The 16,304-nt window shown below is 43.8% G+C and overlaps 1 protein-coding gene across 1 annotated transcript; it reads left to right on the top strand.

The window, feature by feature from the left end:
• Positions 1–2,508: 2,508 nt before the first annotated feature.
• On the top strand, positions 2,509–5,386 carry MSC (musculin). Its single transcript, XM_005563523.4, has 2 exons — positions 2,509–3,318; positions 4,203–5,386. The coding sequence occupies exons 1-2, from the start codon at positions 2,785–2,787 to the stop codon at positions 4,287–4,289; spliced, it is 621 nt and encodes a 206-aa protein (XP_005563580.1). The 5' UTR covers positions 2,509–2,784; the 3' UTR covers positions 4,290–5,386.
• Positions 5,387–16,304: the final 10,918 nt, after the last annotated feature.

The following is a 16,304-nucleotide window of genomic DNA, read 5'->3' as shown; positions in this document are numbered from 1 at the left end:
AAAAGAGATAGTTACACTTACACTGTTCAGCTCGAGAGGCTGTTGTAATCATCTAAGGAGAAGAAAAAGTAATAGCACTTTGAAAGTGTAAGGAGATGACCAAATGCCAGATATTACAAACATGTTAAAGCAAACTGAAGTTATATGCTTATAAGAAATGTACATCAGATACTTTTCCTAACCTTCATTACAAGTCTGCAACTTGAAAACAGTTATAAGTGAAAATATAACTTGATTTCACAAAAATGAAAGAAATGGAGGTTAAATGAAAATGAAAGATGAAACAAACAAAATAAAATATCTGACTTTCTTGAAAGGGAACAGAGGGAGGGTGAGGAGATGGAGTAGAAGAGAAAGGGAGGGAAGTAGGGAAGGAGGGGATGAGAGAGAAAGAAGACAGGGAGGGGGAGGCAAGTGCTGTGAAAAATAAGCCCGAACTGGTGGGGTCAGACCGTTTCTTCAAGAAATCAAGAAACTGGCCATGACCTCCTCAGCGTTGAGGCTGGGTATAGTTTTTGTGACTGTTTAGAGAAATCTAGCGCTCTCCTCACCATTAATCTTTTCTAAAGAAAGACTTTGTTCTGCACCTGTATAAACAATTCAGATTTTAAAAACCTATTCGCCTGCCCCTAATGTGTGAGACTATATATTTATACTGATAGCTTCAAGTCATCAATAGTCATTGCAGAAAGCTAGCCTGGCTCTCCTCGATCCATCTCTTTGCCCCTTCTTGTCCCTCTCCTCTCCTTCACCTGGCAAGGTGATCCTAGGGTCAAGTTCAAGTTCAAACGCTCCAGAAAAGATTTCCACACTCTGTCAAGTATTCCCTGCATTTCCCCACCCCAAAGATAACTTAGGGCAAACGATCTTTTTACTCAACTTGTCCCAGAACCAGCCCATCCTCTGCCTTCAACCAAAAGACAACTTGTACAGGGAGAAAACCTTTGCAAATGCGGGTGAGTGGGAGGGGTTATGTGAAATACTCCCCCCGCCCCAAAACGCCCCCGCTAAGGATAGCATGGCCTGGGAGACTAAGGTGGAATGATGCCTGAGTGATGAAGTCAGCCTCTGACAGCCACCTGTTGCAGCACTTCAGGCATCGAGCTGGACGCATTTGTTCTGCTGTACGAACTGGCGGGAGCCAGGCTGGCCCAGCTATCTCTGCCAGCTCTGTCCTGGACTGACTCCACATCGGTCCCCTTGCACCTTGCTCAGCTTGGGAGCCTGTGGGCTTTCAGGAAAAGAACAAGTGAACACCTAAGCCAGTGTGAAGACTCAATTTCATCATTGTAAAATGGGGTAACCATATGCCAAACTTATACGGGTTTTATTACTCAGTGGGCTGCTCACAAGCCGCGAGTACAGTGACGGGCACCCAGTGGGAACCCAGTCTCTGGCCACTGGGGCTCGTATCCACAGAAGTACTTATCCCCTGACCAGGAACTGCGACGACCTTCGAGTTAGGAAATAATGAGAATGCAAAATTGTGTTTTCTTGTGTGGAAGAGCAGGATGTTTTAGTCTTGTTTGGAACGGAACATGATCATTCAGGGTGCTCCTTTCTCATTTTTACTTTGAATGGATGATTGTGCTAACTTAGCATTCTGCTTCCAGGAGCTCGCCCTTCAATACACAATCGATTAAATACAATAGCAGGGATTCCCTACACTATAATACAAAGCGTTAGGGCCGGATCCTCCATCACATGTATTATAGTATTAAAACAAAATCACATCACGCATGGAACTCTCGAAATAGTGGGAAATACCAGCTACAACATCCAGTGATGTGTGACCCGGAGGCACGGGGTAGAATAGAATACCGAAGGGCCAAGATTCCCAAACGCGGATTTTGAATCCTTTTTTCTACTTAGGTTAGTAAGTTTGGGTCTTTTACTTAACGTCTATCTAGGCGGCTCAGCTTCAAGTTCTGCAAATTGGAGATAATATCATTAAGTTACAGATGTTATTTGAAAATGCAACGAACCATTGTAACCATTTTTGTAAATCATGAAGGTATATTATAAGAAAAGGAGGAGGAAAATGAGAGGTGGTAACTTGTGCACTGTTGGATGTTGTTTGCTTGTTCCGCTCTTCCTCTTGTCCAGCAAGGCTTGGGCAGACAATCATACATCATGAATGATTAACTTGAAAACTGATTTCTACTGGAAAGACTGGCAGGCAAGCAGAGGTCGGGATCCTGTCGTCCCTAAGTGTTTGGTAATCTTTGCCACTGCTAAGATTACCTGGGGGTGGAAGCACGGTCGGTAGGAACAAGATCTGCCCCTTTACTCCCCGAAAGCTCACTTATCCCGCACAGACATGCTGAAGGTCCGTCGGGCTTCGGTGCCTAAATCTCGGCTCTGCAGAGACGTCCCCTTCCCCCGCCTCCACCAACCGCTCCTCTGCACGCAGAAAACCGGTCCCCACCCCTTCCACGCCCCTGCCCCACCTCTTGCCCCCCTTTCCAACCCCCTCTGCTTTGCCCGGGGTGGTTTGTTCCAAGGAGTACAGATAGTCTTGTCAAAAGGCGCAGCTCACCGCGGTGCGCGCGGATTTCTGGACTTGGCCGCCAACTTGTGGTCCACGCTCCCCGGGGTCAGCGGAGGGGCGCGCTCGCTCTCACCGCCCACCTCGCTTTCGCACCCCGCGATTCCTGGCCTGGGTTTTTAGTCTTCCTCGGAGCGCTCCCTGGCCTCCGCCTCCGCCAGGGAGCGGAAGGCGGAGACAGCGAGACTGGCCAGGGGGGAGGAAAGCGGACGCGTGTGGGCGAGGGGGACAACAGGATGTCCACGGGCTCGGTGAGTGATCCGGAGGAGATGGAGCTTCGGGGGCTGCAGCGGGAGTACCCGGTCCCCGCCTCCAAGAGGCCGCCCCTCCGCGGCGTAGAGCGCAGCTACGCCTCGCCCAGTGACAACTCGTCCGCGGAGGAGGAGGACCCCGACGGCGAGGAGGAGCGCTGCGCTCTGGGCGCAGCCGGCAGCGCGGGAGGCTGCAAGAGGAAGCGGCCCCGTGTGGCTGGGGGCGGCGGCGCAGGTGGCAGCGCGGGCGGTGGTGGCAAAAAGCCCCTCCCGGCCAAGGGCTCAGCCGCAGAGTGCAAGCAGTCGCAGCGGAACGCGGCCAACGCCCGCGAGCGCGCCCGGATGCGCGTGCTGAGCAAAGCCTTCTCCAGGCTCAAGACCAGCCTGCCCTGGGTGCCCCCCGACACTAAGCTCTCCAAGCTGGACACGCTCCGGCTGGCTTCCAGTTACATCGCTCACCTGCGGCAGCTGTTGCAGGAGGACCGCTATGAGAACGGCTACGTGCACCCAGTGAACCTGGTAGGGGCGCGGCGCGCAAGGAATCGGGCGAGCAGCCAGGAGATACCCAGGGCAGGGTCAGCCCGTTGGGAAGAATTCGAAAGGGGTGGAGGTTCTGGGACTGGGAACGAGAAGGCCAGTTTAATTTCTCCCAAATCAAGGGAGTGGCCAGCCATTTCTCTGAAGAAGAATCAACCATCCGTGTGTGTTTGCATCGTTCTGAACATTGTACCCCAGTGACAGCCATTGACTAATATCCAACTTCCAGGGTAAATCTTGGTTCCAACTCAGTCTGCCACCTGGTTGCAGACTGACAGCAAATCTCCCTTGCCCAACTTTATCCAGCTAAGAGTCTGGCAGATTTGAATCGGCAAGCCATTTCTTAAAGGAGGGAAAGCCGAGCTCTATAAAAGAGCATTTGCATTTTTAGAAAAATTGCTTCTGGAAGATAGTAACGTTTCCCCAGATGGGATTTGTCTGGAAAGTCCCTCTCTGATCTGCCAGCTCTCCCGGCTTGGGAAAAATCCTGTCCAAGCCCAGTTCCTACTTGGAGCTTGGAGTGGATGACGGATTTTGTGTGTGTGTGTGTGTGTGTGTGTACGCGCGCGCGCGCGCGCGTTAGGGGAAGGGAACTAAACTACAGAATCTCAAAGTCATACGAGTTTCACCAAATTTTCCTGCGGGCAAAGTCCAGGAGGAAGCGTGAACGGATATGGCACGTCTCGGATTATCAACCTCCAGTAAAATGAAAATCTTAGTTCAGAGAAAGGACATGCAAATTCCCAGAATGCTGATAAAATTTTAGCTACTCCAAGTCGGGAATATCTGGGGTTCGCGTGGGAGAGCGGTTTCGGTTTGAGACAATCGTTTCTCTCTAGTAACTGACGTTCTTTTTGATTTTACAGACATGGCCATTCGTGGTCTCGGGAAGACCGGACTCTGACACCAAAGAAGTTTCCGCAGCCAACAGACTATGTGGAACCACCGCTTAAATCGTACTGGAATTCACTTGATGGGATTATTCGTTAAATGCGAGTGTTTGGGGGCCACGGAGAGAAGGGAGGGCTCGTGAGATGGGAAGCAGTTTCCGTTGGATTCTCCTTGACCCTTCCCCTTTCCCTGGAACTGTGATCAAGACAGGTGGCGGGCATGGCTGTCTCTGCTCAGCGCCCACGGCTACAGCTGCGGCGGATCTAGGCGACCACGTTTTGCCTCTCCAGAAAGAGCCTCCTTTCGTGTCCAGAACGCGGACGCAGGTCCACCCTCGGGCCCTAGCTCTGTAGACTAACTCTCGGCTGCTGCCCCAGCCCGCGCCAGACAGCCCAGGGGTCCGTTCTCAGCCGAGCCAGATTCATCGCACACGTGCGGGACGATTCCACACAGCCCGGGCCTTTCGCGGTGACACAATGGTTAGGGAACGGTTAGAACGCGCTCTACACCCGCTTTAAAGACAGAAGTCTAGACGTGAGATCCGCGTCGGGACAGAGTTTTAAGTGACAAAGAAGGGCGAGTAGCCTCTCTGGGCTAGATTCGTATCCCAGCACAGCGCCCTTCTAATGGGCGGGAGGAGGCCCGCTGCTCGCAGGGCTAGGTGGAGACACAATTCCCAGACCACTGCAGGCGGATTTTGCCGGGCGAGCTCCTGGCCGTTCGGCCTCCCTTCCGGGTGACTTCTTCATTCCGATCTCCTTCCCAAGCTCCCGGCTTTTTCTAATCAGGCGTCTGTCTACCCTCCCTACTTCTGGGCTGGAGCCTCCCCAAGCACCACTGCGCCAACCTGGCTGGGATCGCCTTCGGACTTCCCTTTCCGCCCCGCTCCTGCTCCTACCTGCAGCACTCCCAGCTCCGACTCCAGACTCTCTCCATCAGGCCTCCCCACTCCAAGCTCCGGGCGCCCCAACTCCAACACCGCCTCCCGCCGTGCAGGTTCTTCCCCGCGCGGAGGAGCGCGCGGGGTGGGCGGCTAACCATAGCAAGTGATCCTGCGATAGGGAACGCGCCCCTGCCCCGAGGCTGCACTACCACAGGAAATAACATATGTAAATAAATTTATTTTTTTATGAATAATAAAACGCGCTGTGAAACTGTGTGCCCCTTGGCGGTGTCAGGATGTGGTCTTTGTTGCCCTTTACTGAGATGGTTTGGCTGTAGAAGTTAATTTTTAAGGTGGTGGTCTCCTCTGGTCAGGGTGGTGAGTCATTGCGGGCGGAATGGTGGCGATCACTTTTAGATCACTCCATTTCCAAACGTCATTCTTTATTAATCTCTGTGATTCTGCTGCTTCTCGCGCCGGGCGTCCTAGATGCTATAAGTGGAGACCTAATAAAAGTCCTAAGAGTCTTGAGGCCCCTGCTGTCCTGACAGGCATACACTCCTCAAGCTAACATAGGGTACGTCTCTCTTTCTCTCTCTCTCTCTCTCTCACACACACACACACATAACACAGCAGCTACTCCAGCTTAAAGCACACGCCAATCCTTACAATTGCAAGTAGTTCAAAAAAACCCCTAAGGCCCACCCACAGGTCTCCAGTGTAACTGGCAGAATAAAACCCTAATGTGAGAAACCAATTTGTATTTCAACGGTGCTTTTCTTTTTTCAAATGTTTATATAGCTTTTTAAACATACACTCATTCTCCGTGTTATTTTCTTCCATTTGCACTGCAGTTTTTGTAGAAGGTAACAACTTGGAAACCCCATGATACAATTTTTAAAATGGCTGGTTCTTTTAAAAGCAACGTTCTCTTTGTAGAACATTTAGAAAAGTGTGAAGGATAAAAGTGCACAAACAACTGCTCAACTTGGGGGTCTGTCCATTTTGTGCAATTGAAAGGCAGTTTTCTTGACCCTGAGAGAGAAAAATACAGCTGGATTTTAGTTAGGAGGTAAGGGGTGGGGGTGGGGAGAGTGACTTCCTGTTTTGAGCTAAACCAACCAAAATGCTAAAGAACTGCTTTCTGACAAGATAGTCTTGGGCTTTTATTCATAACCTGGGAGGGAACCCACCCTGGGGATCCAGTCCTACATCAGCCGGTGTCTGGCATCAGGGGCTTTCTGACAAAAGGGAACCTCAAGTAATCTGTGTCAGGAAACCCTACCATGGTTAAAAGCACTTCAGCCGTGAGTCCTGGGTAGACAGCTTCTTGAGGAAGAGTGTCTGCTGGAGGCCAGATGTCAAGGTCATTTCCAAAATATCCAGCAAATTGGGCTCTTTTCAAGGAAAAGAGGCAGCCCAGTGTATGTTGGTTAAAGAGAATCTGAGCGTCTAAAGAACCCAGCTTGAAATCAAGCTCTGCCACGGGGTTAGTGAGCATGTGCAAGTTACATTATGAACACCTCTGAGCCTCAGTTTCCTCTTCTGTAGAATGGGGGTCATCACAGTGCCTATCTGGAATATTACCTTAGGAATAAATATGATAATGTATTCAAACAAATCATTTAATATGCAATGAGCAGTGCCCTAAATTCTGGTCACTAAAGGAAATCCAGAGGCAGAGGGAACCACTTCCACAAAGGGGGATACTTAAACAGGTGTGACATTCCCAGAGTCCAGTCATTAAGGTTGGGTCTTGTTTTGAGATGTCTGAATTACAACCGTGAAACAAAAATGTCCCACAAGAGTGGACAAACAGAAATACAGAAAACCAGACAGAATAGCTATATTTGTAGTGAATACAAATAAGAACAAGCATTTGAATAAACAAGGAAACATTTGGGCAAAGTTCCACAAGTGAAAGAATAATATTTAAAATATGTGTTTCTATAATTATATTCCTTCTGGCCAATTCAGGAGTAAACTCACAGATTTTCTGTCTCTAACGCCCAATTAAGGTGGTGCTTTGCACTGACTCACATGTACAGGGAGTGCTGCACTGCACTCTGGAAATTCATTTTAATGGCCACTTTATAGTCCCATAATAGATAAAGAAAAAAAAAAAACTTTCTTAAGAATGTTCTGCTCCACAGTATATGTAAAAAGTCCAATGCCAGGAATTATGTTATTTAAGAAAAGAAGAAGAAAAAGAAAGAGGCCACTTTCTAGTAAGTCCCAGTGAGTCCATGTAAATTATGCAAGCTTCTGTGCATGTGTTGCTGTTGGGAGGGGCCTTAAACATCTTAAACCAGTGTTTTCTTTATGTACCATGACTAGAGTGTGTTCTAAGTGGTAGACAGGCATCACCAAATCTCTCTCTCATCATTTTCCTTTAGAGCTCTGAGTTTGCGAAATGGGAGTTGGGGCTGGAGAAGTGGGCAGGAAGTGGGGTGGGAGGGGGGCTTAAGAGAAAAAAATGAAGTATGTGCTTAGGGTTACACATACTTGAGAGAAAAGATGAGAGGAAAGAAGTCTAAGAAATGCAGTGTACAATGTGCTAAACAACAAACAAAATGAGTAAATTGAATAATACTCTTCAGGGGGCTTTTTGAGGGACCAAAGCATTATTATTAGTGATGCTGACTCAACCGAAGAGAACAAAAATCCCCTTCCACAGACTCTTCCTAAGATGAATATCTGAAAAGAAACGCTTTCAGCACTGTAATTTTGAAACATTCAGGCGTTTCTCTTGGTTGTGGAGTTGAATTGATGCTGTGCATATTCTTTTGCACTGGGCTTCAACTTATAATTTCACTTTAGTCTGGCAGCTCCTTCAACAGATAGCAACAATGACTCTTAAAATTTACAAAAGACTTTTACAGTCACAGATTTTTCCCTGATAATAAATGCCTAGAAGTTAAAAAAATAAATAAATAAGGAAACATCTCTTGTCTATAAACACACACACACACACACAAATAACTAAATGAACACATTCTATGTTAATAGGAATTTGGTAGATAATTTGGTTGATACTTCTGAAAAATATTAAAAATTAAAATGGTAACTCAGAGTCACATTTGGAAATGAGAAACAAGGTAAATCGATAATTCACTTCTCACCACCAAGCTTCTGACTTGTGGGAAAGTCCACTAGGAGGTACCAGATTGGCTCCCTTCGTAACTGATCACCTGGCCATATCTCCTTTCAGTGTGAACTCTGGATACTCACTTGTGGGCACCCAGGGTGTTTGCATCAGTGCACTCGCCACTCTCCATTCATCCCTTTCACTGTTGTGTTCACTGTTCACGTTTTGTGTTATTTTTCTTCCTTCTCCCACAAGAGTGAAAGTTGATCCAGAGAAATCCTTCAAACCCAGGGATCTAAGAAGGTCCAGAAAGTAGCCACAGTCAGAAATCCACAAGTAGTCATGTAAACTCAGGTAGCATTTAGCAGCCTTCTCTCTTGTTGGTTCTGCTATCACCAAGATAGTTCTGGATCAGCCTTGAGATTCTTTATTGCTTATAGTAAAGGGGATCATGGAGCAAATAAAAGCTGGGGCTTTCATTTGGTGAAAATATGATGTCTCTATGGACTATTAGTAACTTTGAGCAGTGGAACAGGAGGGGAGGAAGAGCAAGAAGCTTTTATCTTTTACTTTTATTTGTTTGTTGAAAGAGTTTGTATATTACTTTCGGAATTTGTAAAAACTCATTGAGAAAAATATTCACAAATGGCTGGGTCAGATGTAGCAGGTTCCAGTCCCACATTTCCTGGTGCTGCATCATGCACCTTACCTCTTCTGTAAGGCAGGAATCATTCACTCAACCTCACACAATACTTTAAGAATGGATGACATGAAATCATCTCATTAAGCACTTGAGAAATGCTCCATAGATGAGAATTTTTTTTTTTAAAAAGCAAGATTTCCTTTCTCTTTTGCTTATAACAGTTTATGTCCTCGATCCTCTGAAAATTTATCCCATCAGTCCCTTTTGCCATTTTATCACCTTGCTCTTTTATGCTACTTTTGTATATTGACCTCTTTCTTGTTACTAAGGAGAAATTTTCATTAAGCTTCTTCCTATAACATTCAGCATCAAAAATTATGCATGAGATTTTTAAACTCATTTCAGGGTACAAGATAAACCAATGAATTTGTTTTGATTTTTTATCTTCAATTATTATGGATACATAATAGCTGTATGACTTATGGGCTACATGTGATATTTTGATACAAGCATACAATGTGTAATGATCAAGTCAGGGTGATTAGGGTATTCATCACCTCAAAGTTTTATTGTTTCTTTGTGTTAGGAACATTGCAGTTCCATCGTTTTAGTTATTTTGAAATACACAAAAAATTATTTTTAACTATAGTCACCCTGTTGTGCAACTGAACACTAGATCTTACTCCTTATCTAACTGTATTGTTATTTGCATTAACCATGCCCTCTTTACCCTCCCTCCTCACTACCCTTCCCAGCCTCTGGTAACCAATATTCTACTCTCCATATCTGTGAGCTCACATTTTTTAACTCCCACATATTGGTGAGAATATTGGATTCAAAAAAGTGGTATATATACACAATGGAATATTATTCAGCCATAAAAAAGAATGAAATTCTGTCATTTGCAACAACATGGATAGAAATGAAGGAAATTATGTTTAGTGAAATAAGCCACACTGATGGATTTTGATGTTACAGAGTACCACAAGTTTGTTTATCTAATTTTCAATTTCATGAAATGTTACAGCCAACATTTCAGAAACTACACTTGTGGAATTTTGGTGTCATATCAAAGAATGTTCACATTTACTTGCAATATCCATTAAAATATGTTTACATACATACTTACATACATACAACATTTTACATACATATTTAAAATACAATTACATGCCTTACTTATTTCTCCTTATAATTACATGTCTTTGTGAGGCTGGAGTTTCAACCAAAATAACATCACAACCGATTGAAGCAGAAAGCAGATATGAGAATACAGCTGTCTTCTAATAAGTGAGACATTAAAGAGATTTATTTGCAAAAATACCAAATTATGCCACCCTTTCCATCAAAATGTTTTAGAAACATAGTTATTTTTCATTTAAAATGTTATTTACACTCACATGTAATTAGCTTATTTTAAAATTAATAAATAAATAAATATTTTTATTTGTTTTGATTTCTTTTTATTTTAATTAATTATTTAAGAGACTGAGTCTCACTGGTTTTGATTTCTGATCCAGTAAATATCAACAGATACAAGCCAGCTACATAAGCAAAAGCTTTTAAGGGTTTTTAATAACTTTCAAAAGTATAAAGAGACCAGAGATGAAAAAAGTTTGAGAACCACTGGCCTAAATAATTCTTAAGTCTCATTTCATTGATAAGAATTAGTAGTGTTTTCTTGATTTTGCAGCAATCTCAGTAGGACAGAAGCCCGTAGATCAAGTGTAGGTTGGATATGGGAGTAAATATTTCATCAGAAAGATTGGCTAGAGAGGTTAGGATAATGACTTAGCTGGGCTAGGCTTTCTCCATAAACACCTCTGTAGTCTAGCCAGGCAAATCAGTAGGGCCAATGCCTGAGCTGGTTTCCTGAAATCTGCACTCAGAAGGCTTTCTTTACCACCTGCTACTCTTTATTCCTAGTACCCATCTCTCCTCTCTCCTATTTAGGCCCTTGAATTTTGAGTCTTTGTAACCTTAGGGCTGGACCTGGAATTCAGATGAAAGGAAAAGTGATGCCCAAAACCCAGAACTCTAAAATCCCATTTATTTTGCACATATATTATTATTCTCTGAGATCTATGTTAGAATCATAACATTATATCATCCTAATAAAGAAATTTATTTCAAGAAACTTGGGAATCATTTTCATTGATACTCAATAAAGACAATTTTATCTGTAGGTTTGCCAAATGGCTGACAAATATATTTGCTCATGATAATGTAGATTAATTTCTCTAAGGTAAGCCACTAAAATGACTAAATGCAATTTAAGTACAAAAGAAACAAAAACAAACAACAATAAAAAACCCGAGGGAATCCTCAAATATTTTTGAAGCAAGCTTCTTCTAATGTAAAGAAAGGATACCATAAAATTAAAAAAGTCCAGGTCATGAAGGCCAAGGGATTCAAATAATCTTTAAAGAAACTGTTCCAAGAGCTAGGGAGGGAGAAAGAAGAGTCCCTTGTGCAAAAGTGACAATGACACTGATATAGTTTGGATCTTTGTCCCCTCCAAATCTCACATTGAAATGTGATCCCCAATGTTGAAGGTGGGGCCTGGCAGGAGGTATTGGATCATGGGGGCATATCCCTCATGAGTGGCTTATCACCATCCCCTTGGTGATAAGTGAGTTCTCACTTAGTACACACAGGAGCTGGTTGTTTAAAGGAGCCTACCACTGCCTCCCTCTTGCTCCCTCTCTAGCCATGTAATATGCCTGCTCCTCCTTTGACTTTTACCATGATTGTACACCCTTGTCAGAAGCAGATGCTGGTACCACTTTTCCCACAAAGCTTGCAGAACTGTGAGCCAAAATAAACCTCTTTTCTTTAAAAGTTACCCAGTCTTGGGTATTTCTTTATAGCAATGCAAACAAATTAACGCAGACTCCTCATACAAAATCCAACTAAGGAGCACCTATACCATAAATAGCAATGCTCTAAAATGTGGAAACAAAGGGCTTAGGAGCCTGAGAGGACAAGGTGGGTAAACAAAATATAAAAAGAGAACAGGGCTGTGAGTGATGGAAATTACCAGAGGTGTGCTGCTAGCATAGGCTAAATGCTATGCTCCTGAGTCGAGCATCGTAGATGTTTCTGACAAGGCACTGTATTACCAGCTGTTTACATGCACAGACTCTCTGGGTATCTCTAACATTTACGTATTTTCATTATAGGTTTTCCCTCAAATTGATGAAATAGGCTAAGCTATCCACCTTCTCGGGATCAGTCTTCCTTTGACTAACATTTCTTTGGAGACCTGGAGAGGGATGAAGTTGGCTCTATTAAACTATGGGGTGCCTTGTCACAAGCATGATCCCTGGTGAACCAGAACTCCCAGTCTCCATGCCCTGTGTAGGGGTGGCCCAGTTACTTGCTTTAACCAATAGAAAGGAGGCAGAAGTGACTCTGCCAGCACTGGCTTAAGCAGTAAGGGCTAGCAGCTTCCTCATTTACTTATTGGGATCCTTAAGCTTCCATATGAGAAGTCCAACCAAGGCCCTGAAGGCACCAAATGGAGAAACCACCTGAGAGAGAGATGTCCTAAGACCACAGCTGAGAGAACCAAAGAGCACAGCTGACAGTGGAGACTCAGATCCCAGACATGCAATCTTAGGACCCCAGGACCCCAGGGGTGCCTTTCCGGCAAGCTGTGAAATCTTCCTAGTGGAGTGAGAAGAAGCCTTACAAGGACAGAAAGCAGAGATGCACCATTCCCGCTAGGTCCTGTCCTAATTCCTGACCTAAAGAGTCATGAAAAATGAAAATATAGTTGCTATTTTAAGCAACTACAATTTGGAGTTCTTTGATACTCAGCAATAGATTAAAAAAAAAAAAAAAGACATACTGTCAAGTAAATTTTTCACGTCAGCCATTTATACAGGAAACATTTTTTGATTATCTGCTATTACCCAGGATAGTGCTGGATAGACCAGAATGAATCAGAGAGTTGCCTCTTCTCGAAGAGCTGTAAAGGAGGAAAAGGACAAACGGCCCAACAATTGAAGTGCAATGTGCCCAGGGCTATGACAGAAGGTAGCGCTGTGAGAGGATAGGCACAAACCCCAGTCCCAGGCTGTCATGGTGGTCTTCCCAGAGAGTTGACGAGGGAGGTGACTATTGGAGGAAGCAAGACAAGGCAGTAGAAGGGCATACCAGAAGAATATAAATGATAGCAGGTTGCCATCATTAACCAGTGACAGGGATTATCATCTAGGATGGTGGTTAAGAGCATGGACTCTTACAAGTGACTTCAAATCCCCGAACTTCAGTATTCTCATTTGTAGAATGATGATATAATAGAAGCTACCTGACAGTATTGTTGGGAAGATTAAATGCAATATTGGAAGTAAAATACTTAGTATGGTGCCTGGCACATAGTAAGTGCTTAGCAAATGCTAGTCTATTAGTATTGTTGTCACCATTATCATCACACTGAGATGATCTCCACATTCTCTTGACAAACTTTAAGCAGGTGCTGAGAGGCCTATCCCTGACCATTCAGAGTCTTTCATTTTCCCTTAAAGCTGAAAGACATGAGCCTTTAACTCATTCTGTTTCAGTTCTCCTCTGAAAAGGTTGGCCTCTTCAGAATTTAGAAAATTTCAAGGTATTGATTTGCATGACAAGCAACACATCCGGCTCATGCTGGGAGTGAGGGAATAGAGAGTAAAGTACATTTGCATCGGCAGGAGAGCTGGATAGAAAAGTGTGTAGATTGATGGGTATGGCCACGATAACATATCAGGGTTAAAGCAGCGCCAACAATAGGCACTGGCTCAGATGTACTCTCAGGATGCTGCTCTGCTTTTCAGCTCTCCTGGGGTGGATCCCAGAAGCTCTGCTCAGTCACTTCAGGGAATTATCCGCCGGTTGCTAGACTAACAACAGCCTGTGACAAAGGGAGGGAAATTTAAGACCCTATGACCAGAACTGTTTACTAGCAGGTCCAGGATTAGAATTCACAGACTCTGAGTTTCTCCTTGGCATCCAGCCCACCCAATCTGAAGGACACCAGCAGATAAGAATTTGGCACCATGACAGCTATTTCTCTGCAGCTGTTTTCCATGCACACTGGCCAAGTGCCCCGGAGCCCGTGTGGGGTTGCAAGTGGGGCGTTCTCAGAGTCTGACTTGTTGGGTGGCCTTGGGCAGTCTCTCCCTCTTCCAACTACAATTTCTCACCTAAAATGAGGTGTCTGGGCTGGATGGGGCCTTAACTGCACTACAGTTGTAAGTGAATGCCCTACTTACTATGGGTCTTCTGAACAGCACTGATTGTGTCTCCCTGTATTGCTAGTACATCACAATATGGGGAGGCTGAAAGCCTGAGAAAATGAACAAAGTCAACCTACATTTAAATGTTTTATGAGTTTGGTACAAAAGTAACTGAGGTTTTTGCCACTACTTTCAATGGCAAAGATGAAACTCAAGCCATTCAGGTACCTTTTGACTTGTTCTGCAGAAGATCTGTAATATCTCCACGTGATTTCACTGTTGATGATAAACTTTGCCATGGACTCTTCATTTCTCCGATAAGTATTTAATTTTACAAAGGTAGAAAACAATTTCTTCACGTTATATAGAAACCAAATAAGCACAAAAATGATGGTACTTAAAACTATTCTATTCTCAAGACAAACTTTCATTTGTGTTTAAAAAATCCTAATACAAGATTTGTTAAGACCTTTTAAAAAGATTCTAAGATTGAATGTTGTTTGTTCCAGAGTAAAAATTATAGTGGAAAAACATCAGCAATTATAGTGGAAAAACATCAGATCCAAACAAAAGAACCTTCAGCAAAAACTATAATGTATAAACAACTACTGGTTTTCTTCAAACTCCTGACAACCTAGGAGATGCTGAAATTTGAGCTATCATTTCAAGAATCTAGTGATTTTTCCCTCTTTAGGTTAGGACATCTCCCTGTGACAATTTTCACCTTTCTCCAGGACTTCTCAAAATATACTGTTGTTGCTTCTAGACTCACACGTTTAGACCTGTACCATATCCCGACATGTGATTCACCTGAGCACAAACTTATAGAAAGCTACTTTGGCTGGCAAAGTGCAGAATAGATTAAACAGATCACAAATTGGACAGTCCAGGCAAAAGAAACTGAGGCCTAGGCTGAGATGATGGTGGTGGGAATACCAGGGATGGAACCAAGAGACTTTCGACTGCTAGAATCAAATTAACTGGGTTATAGACTGGATGTGTGTGATGAAAGCCAGGGTAAAAGCCACAATGACTACAAGGTTTCTAATTCAGGCCAGACAGTGAATAGCAAAGTCATCGTGAGTCATGATTTATCACTAAAATTTAAAAAGGGCAAGTTTGGAACAGTACAGAATTGAGAAACTTTACCATTCATTTGGGAACTCTACCATCCATTGGCCCAAAAACATCCTCATCAAATTTGGTCTTATTCTGGGGATTTACATTCTTTCGGGGGGGTAAAATCGTAACTAAAGGCTTAAAGAGAGAAGAGGTTTATGCAGCTCAGAGACACAAAGCTTAGAAACAGGGTCCCTGCCTTGATCCCATGTGAGCAAGCCTTTTTTTCTTCATTGGATTCTAAACATTTTCAGAGCAAGAATCATCATTTTTCATTTTGTGTCTTATGAAATTACAACCTTCATCTGTCTGGTACAAAGCAGATGATCAATAAATATTTAACAAAATTCTCTTGATAGAAAACAGTTATTGCTACTCTTTAGTTTAAATTCCTTCTCACTTGTTAAAACGAGGGTGATTAGATTTGGGAAATTTGGTACCCTGGAGCCACCCGAGTTATGTAGTCATCACAGACAACCAGGAAAGTATGTCTACTTAGTCACTACCATTTGACACTACTATTTCTGCTGTACATAATCTGATGGTGCTAGGGATCCCTCGGACAGAAAAAGAAGAGTATTGACCGAGTCCAGTAAAGTACTTTAAAATGTAAAGCTTTAAAATTGGAAGAGACAAATTCATACCGTAAACATGCTAAGTGCCATCAATCAGACCCATGAATAGGCCTGTGATAGTCTTGATTTATGAGTGGAAAAACAGGCTCGCAAAGCTTCAATAACCTTCCAAGGGCCACACAGGGAATAACTGGTGGAATCAGAGTTTAAACCTATTTCTCTCTAGCTGAGAATCTGAACCCAAAACCAGTCCCTGTGCCTCCCCAAGAGATGTCTGTCAGGGTGAAAGGAAGCTGGTGGGAAGATGGTACCCACCAACCAGGCTAACTGAACTTTAGGAGTTAACTCAGAACAACAGATGAGCCATAGAGCTACAGATCCTTCTGAGAGCTTGACATGGGATGAAAGTGCAGAAAGGAGTCAAGGCTATCTGCTGCCTTGGTGGTGCCCGCCAACGCAACCCAGGGAGTGGCACTTGTCTATAAACATATCTGTTTCTTTTTGGGTTTGCTTTCCTTTTTATTTTATAATGAAGATGATTTGAAAA

The sequence above is a fragment of the Macaca fascicularis genome, chromosome 8, assembly GCF_037993035.2.
Source record: "Macaca fascicularis isolate 582-1 chromosome 8, T2T-MFA8v1.1".
In the NCBI taxonomy this organism is placed as follows: Eukaryota; Metazoa; Chordata; class Mammalia; order Primates; family Cercopithecidae; genus Macaca; species Macaca fascicularis.
This window is presented reverse-complemented; position numbering and strand designations above follow the sequence as displayed.

Coding starts and splice junctions, on each gene's coding strand:
- MSC (XM_005563523.4), top strand. CDS start 2,785: ATGTCCACGGGCTCGGTGAGTGATCCGGAGGAGATGGAGCTTCGGGGG. Junction 3,319..4,202: donor ACGTGCACCCAGTGAACCTG/GTAGGGGCGCGG, acceptor TTGATTTTACAG/ACATGGCCATTCGTGGTCTC.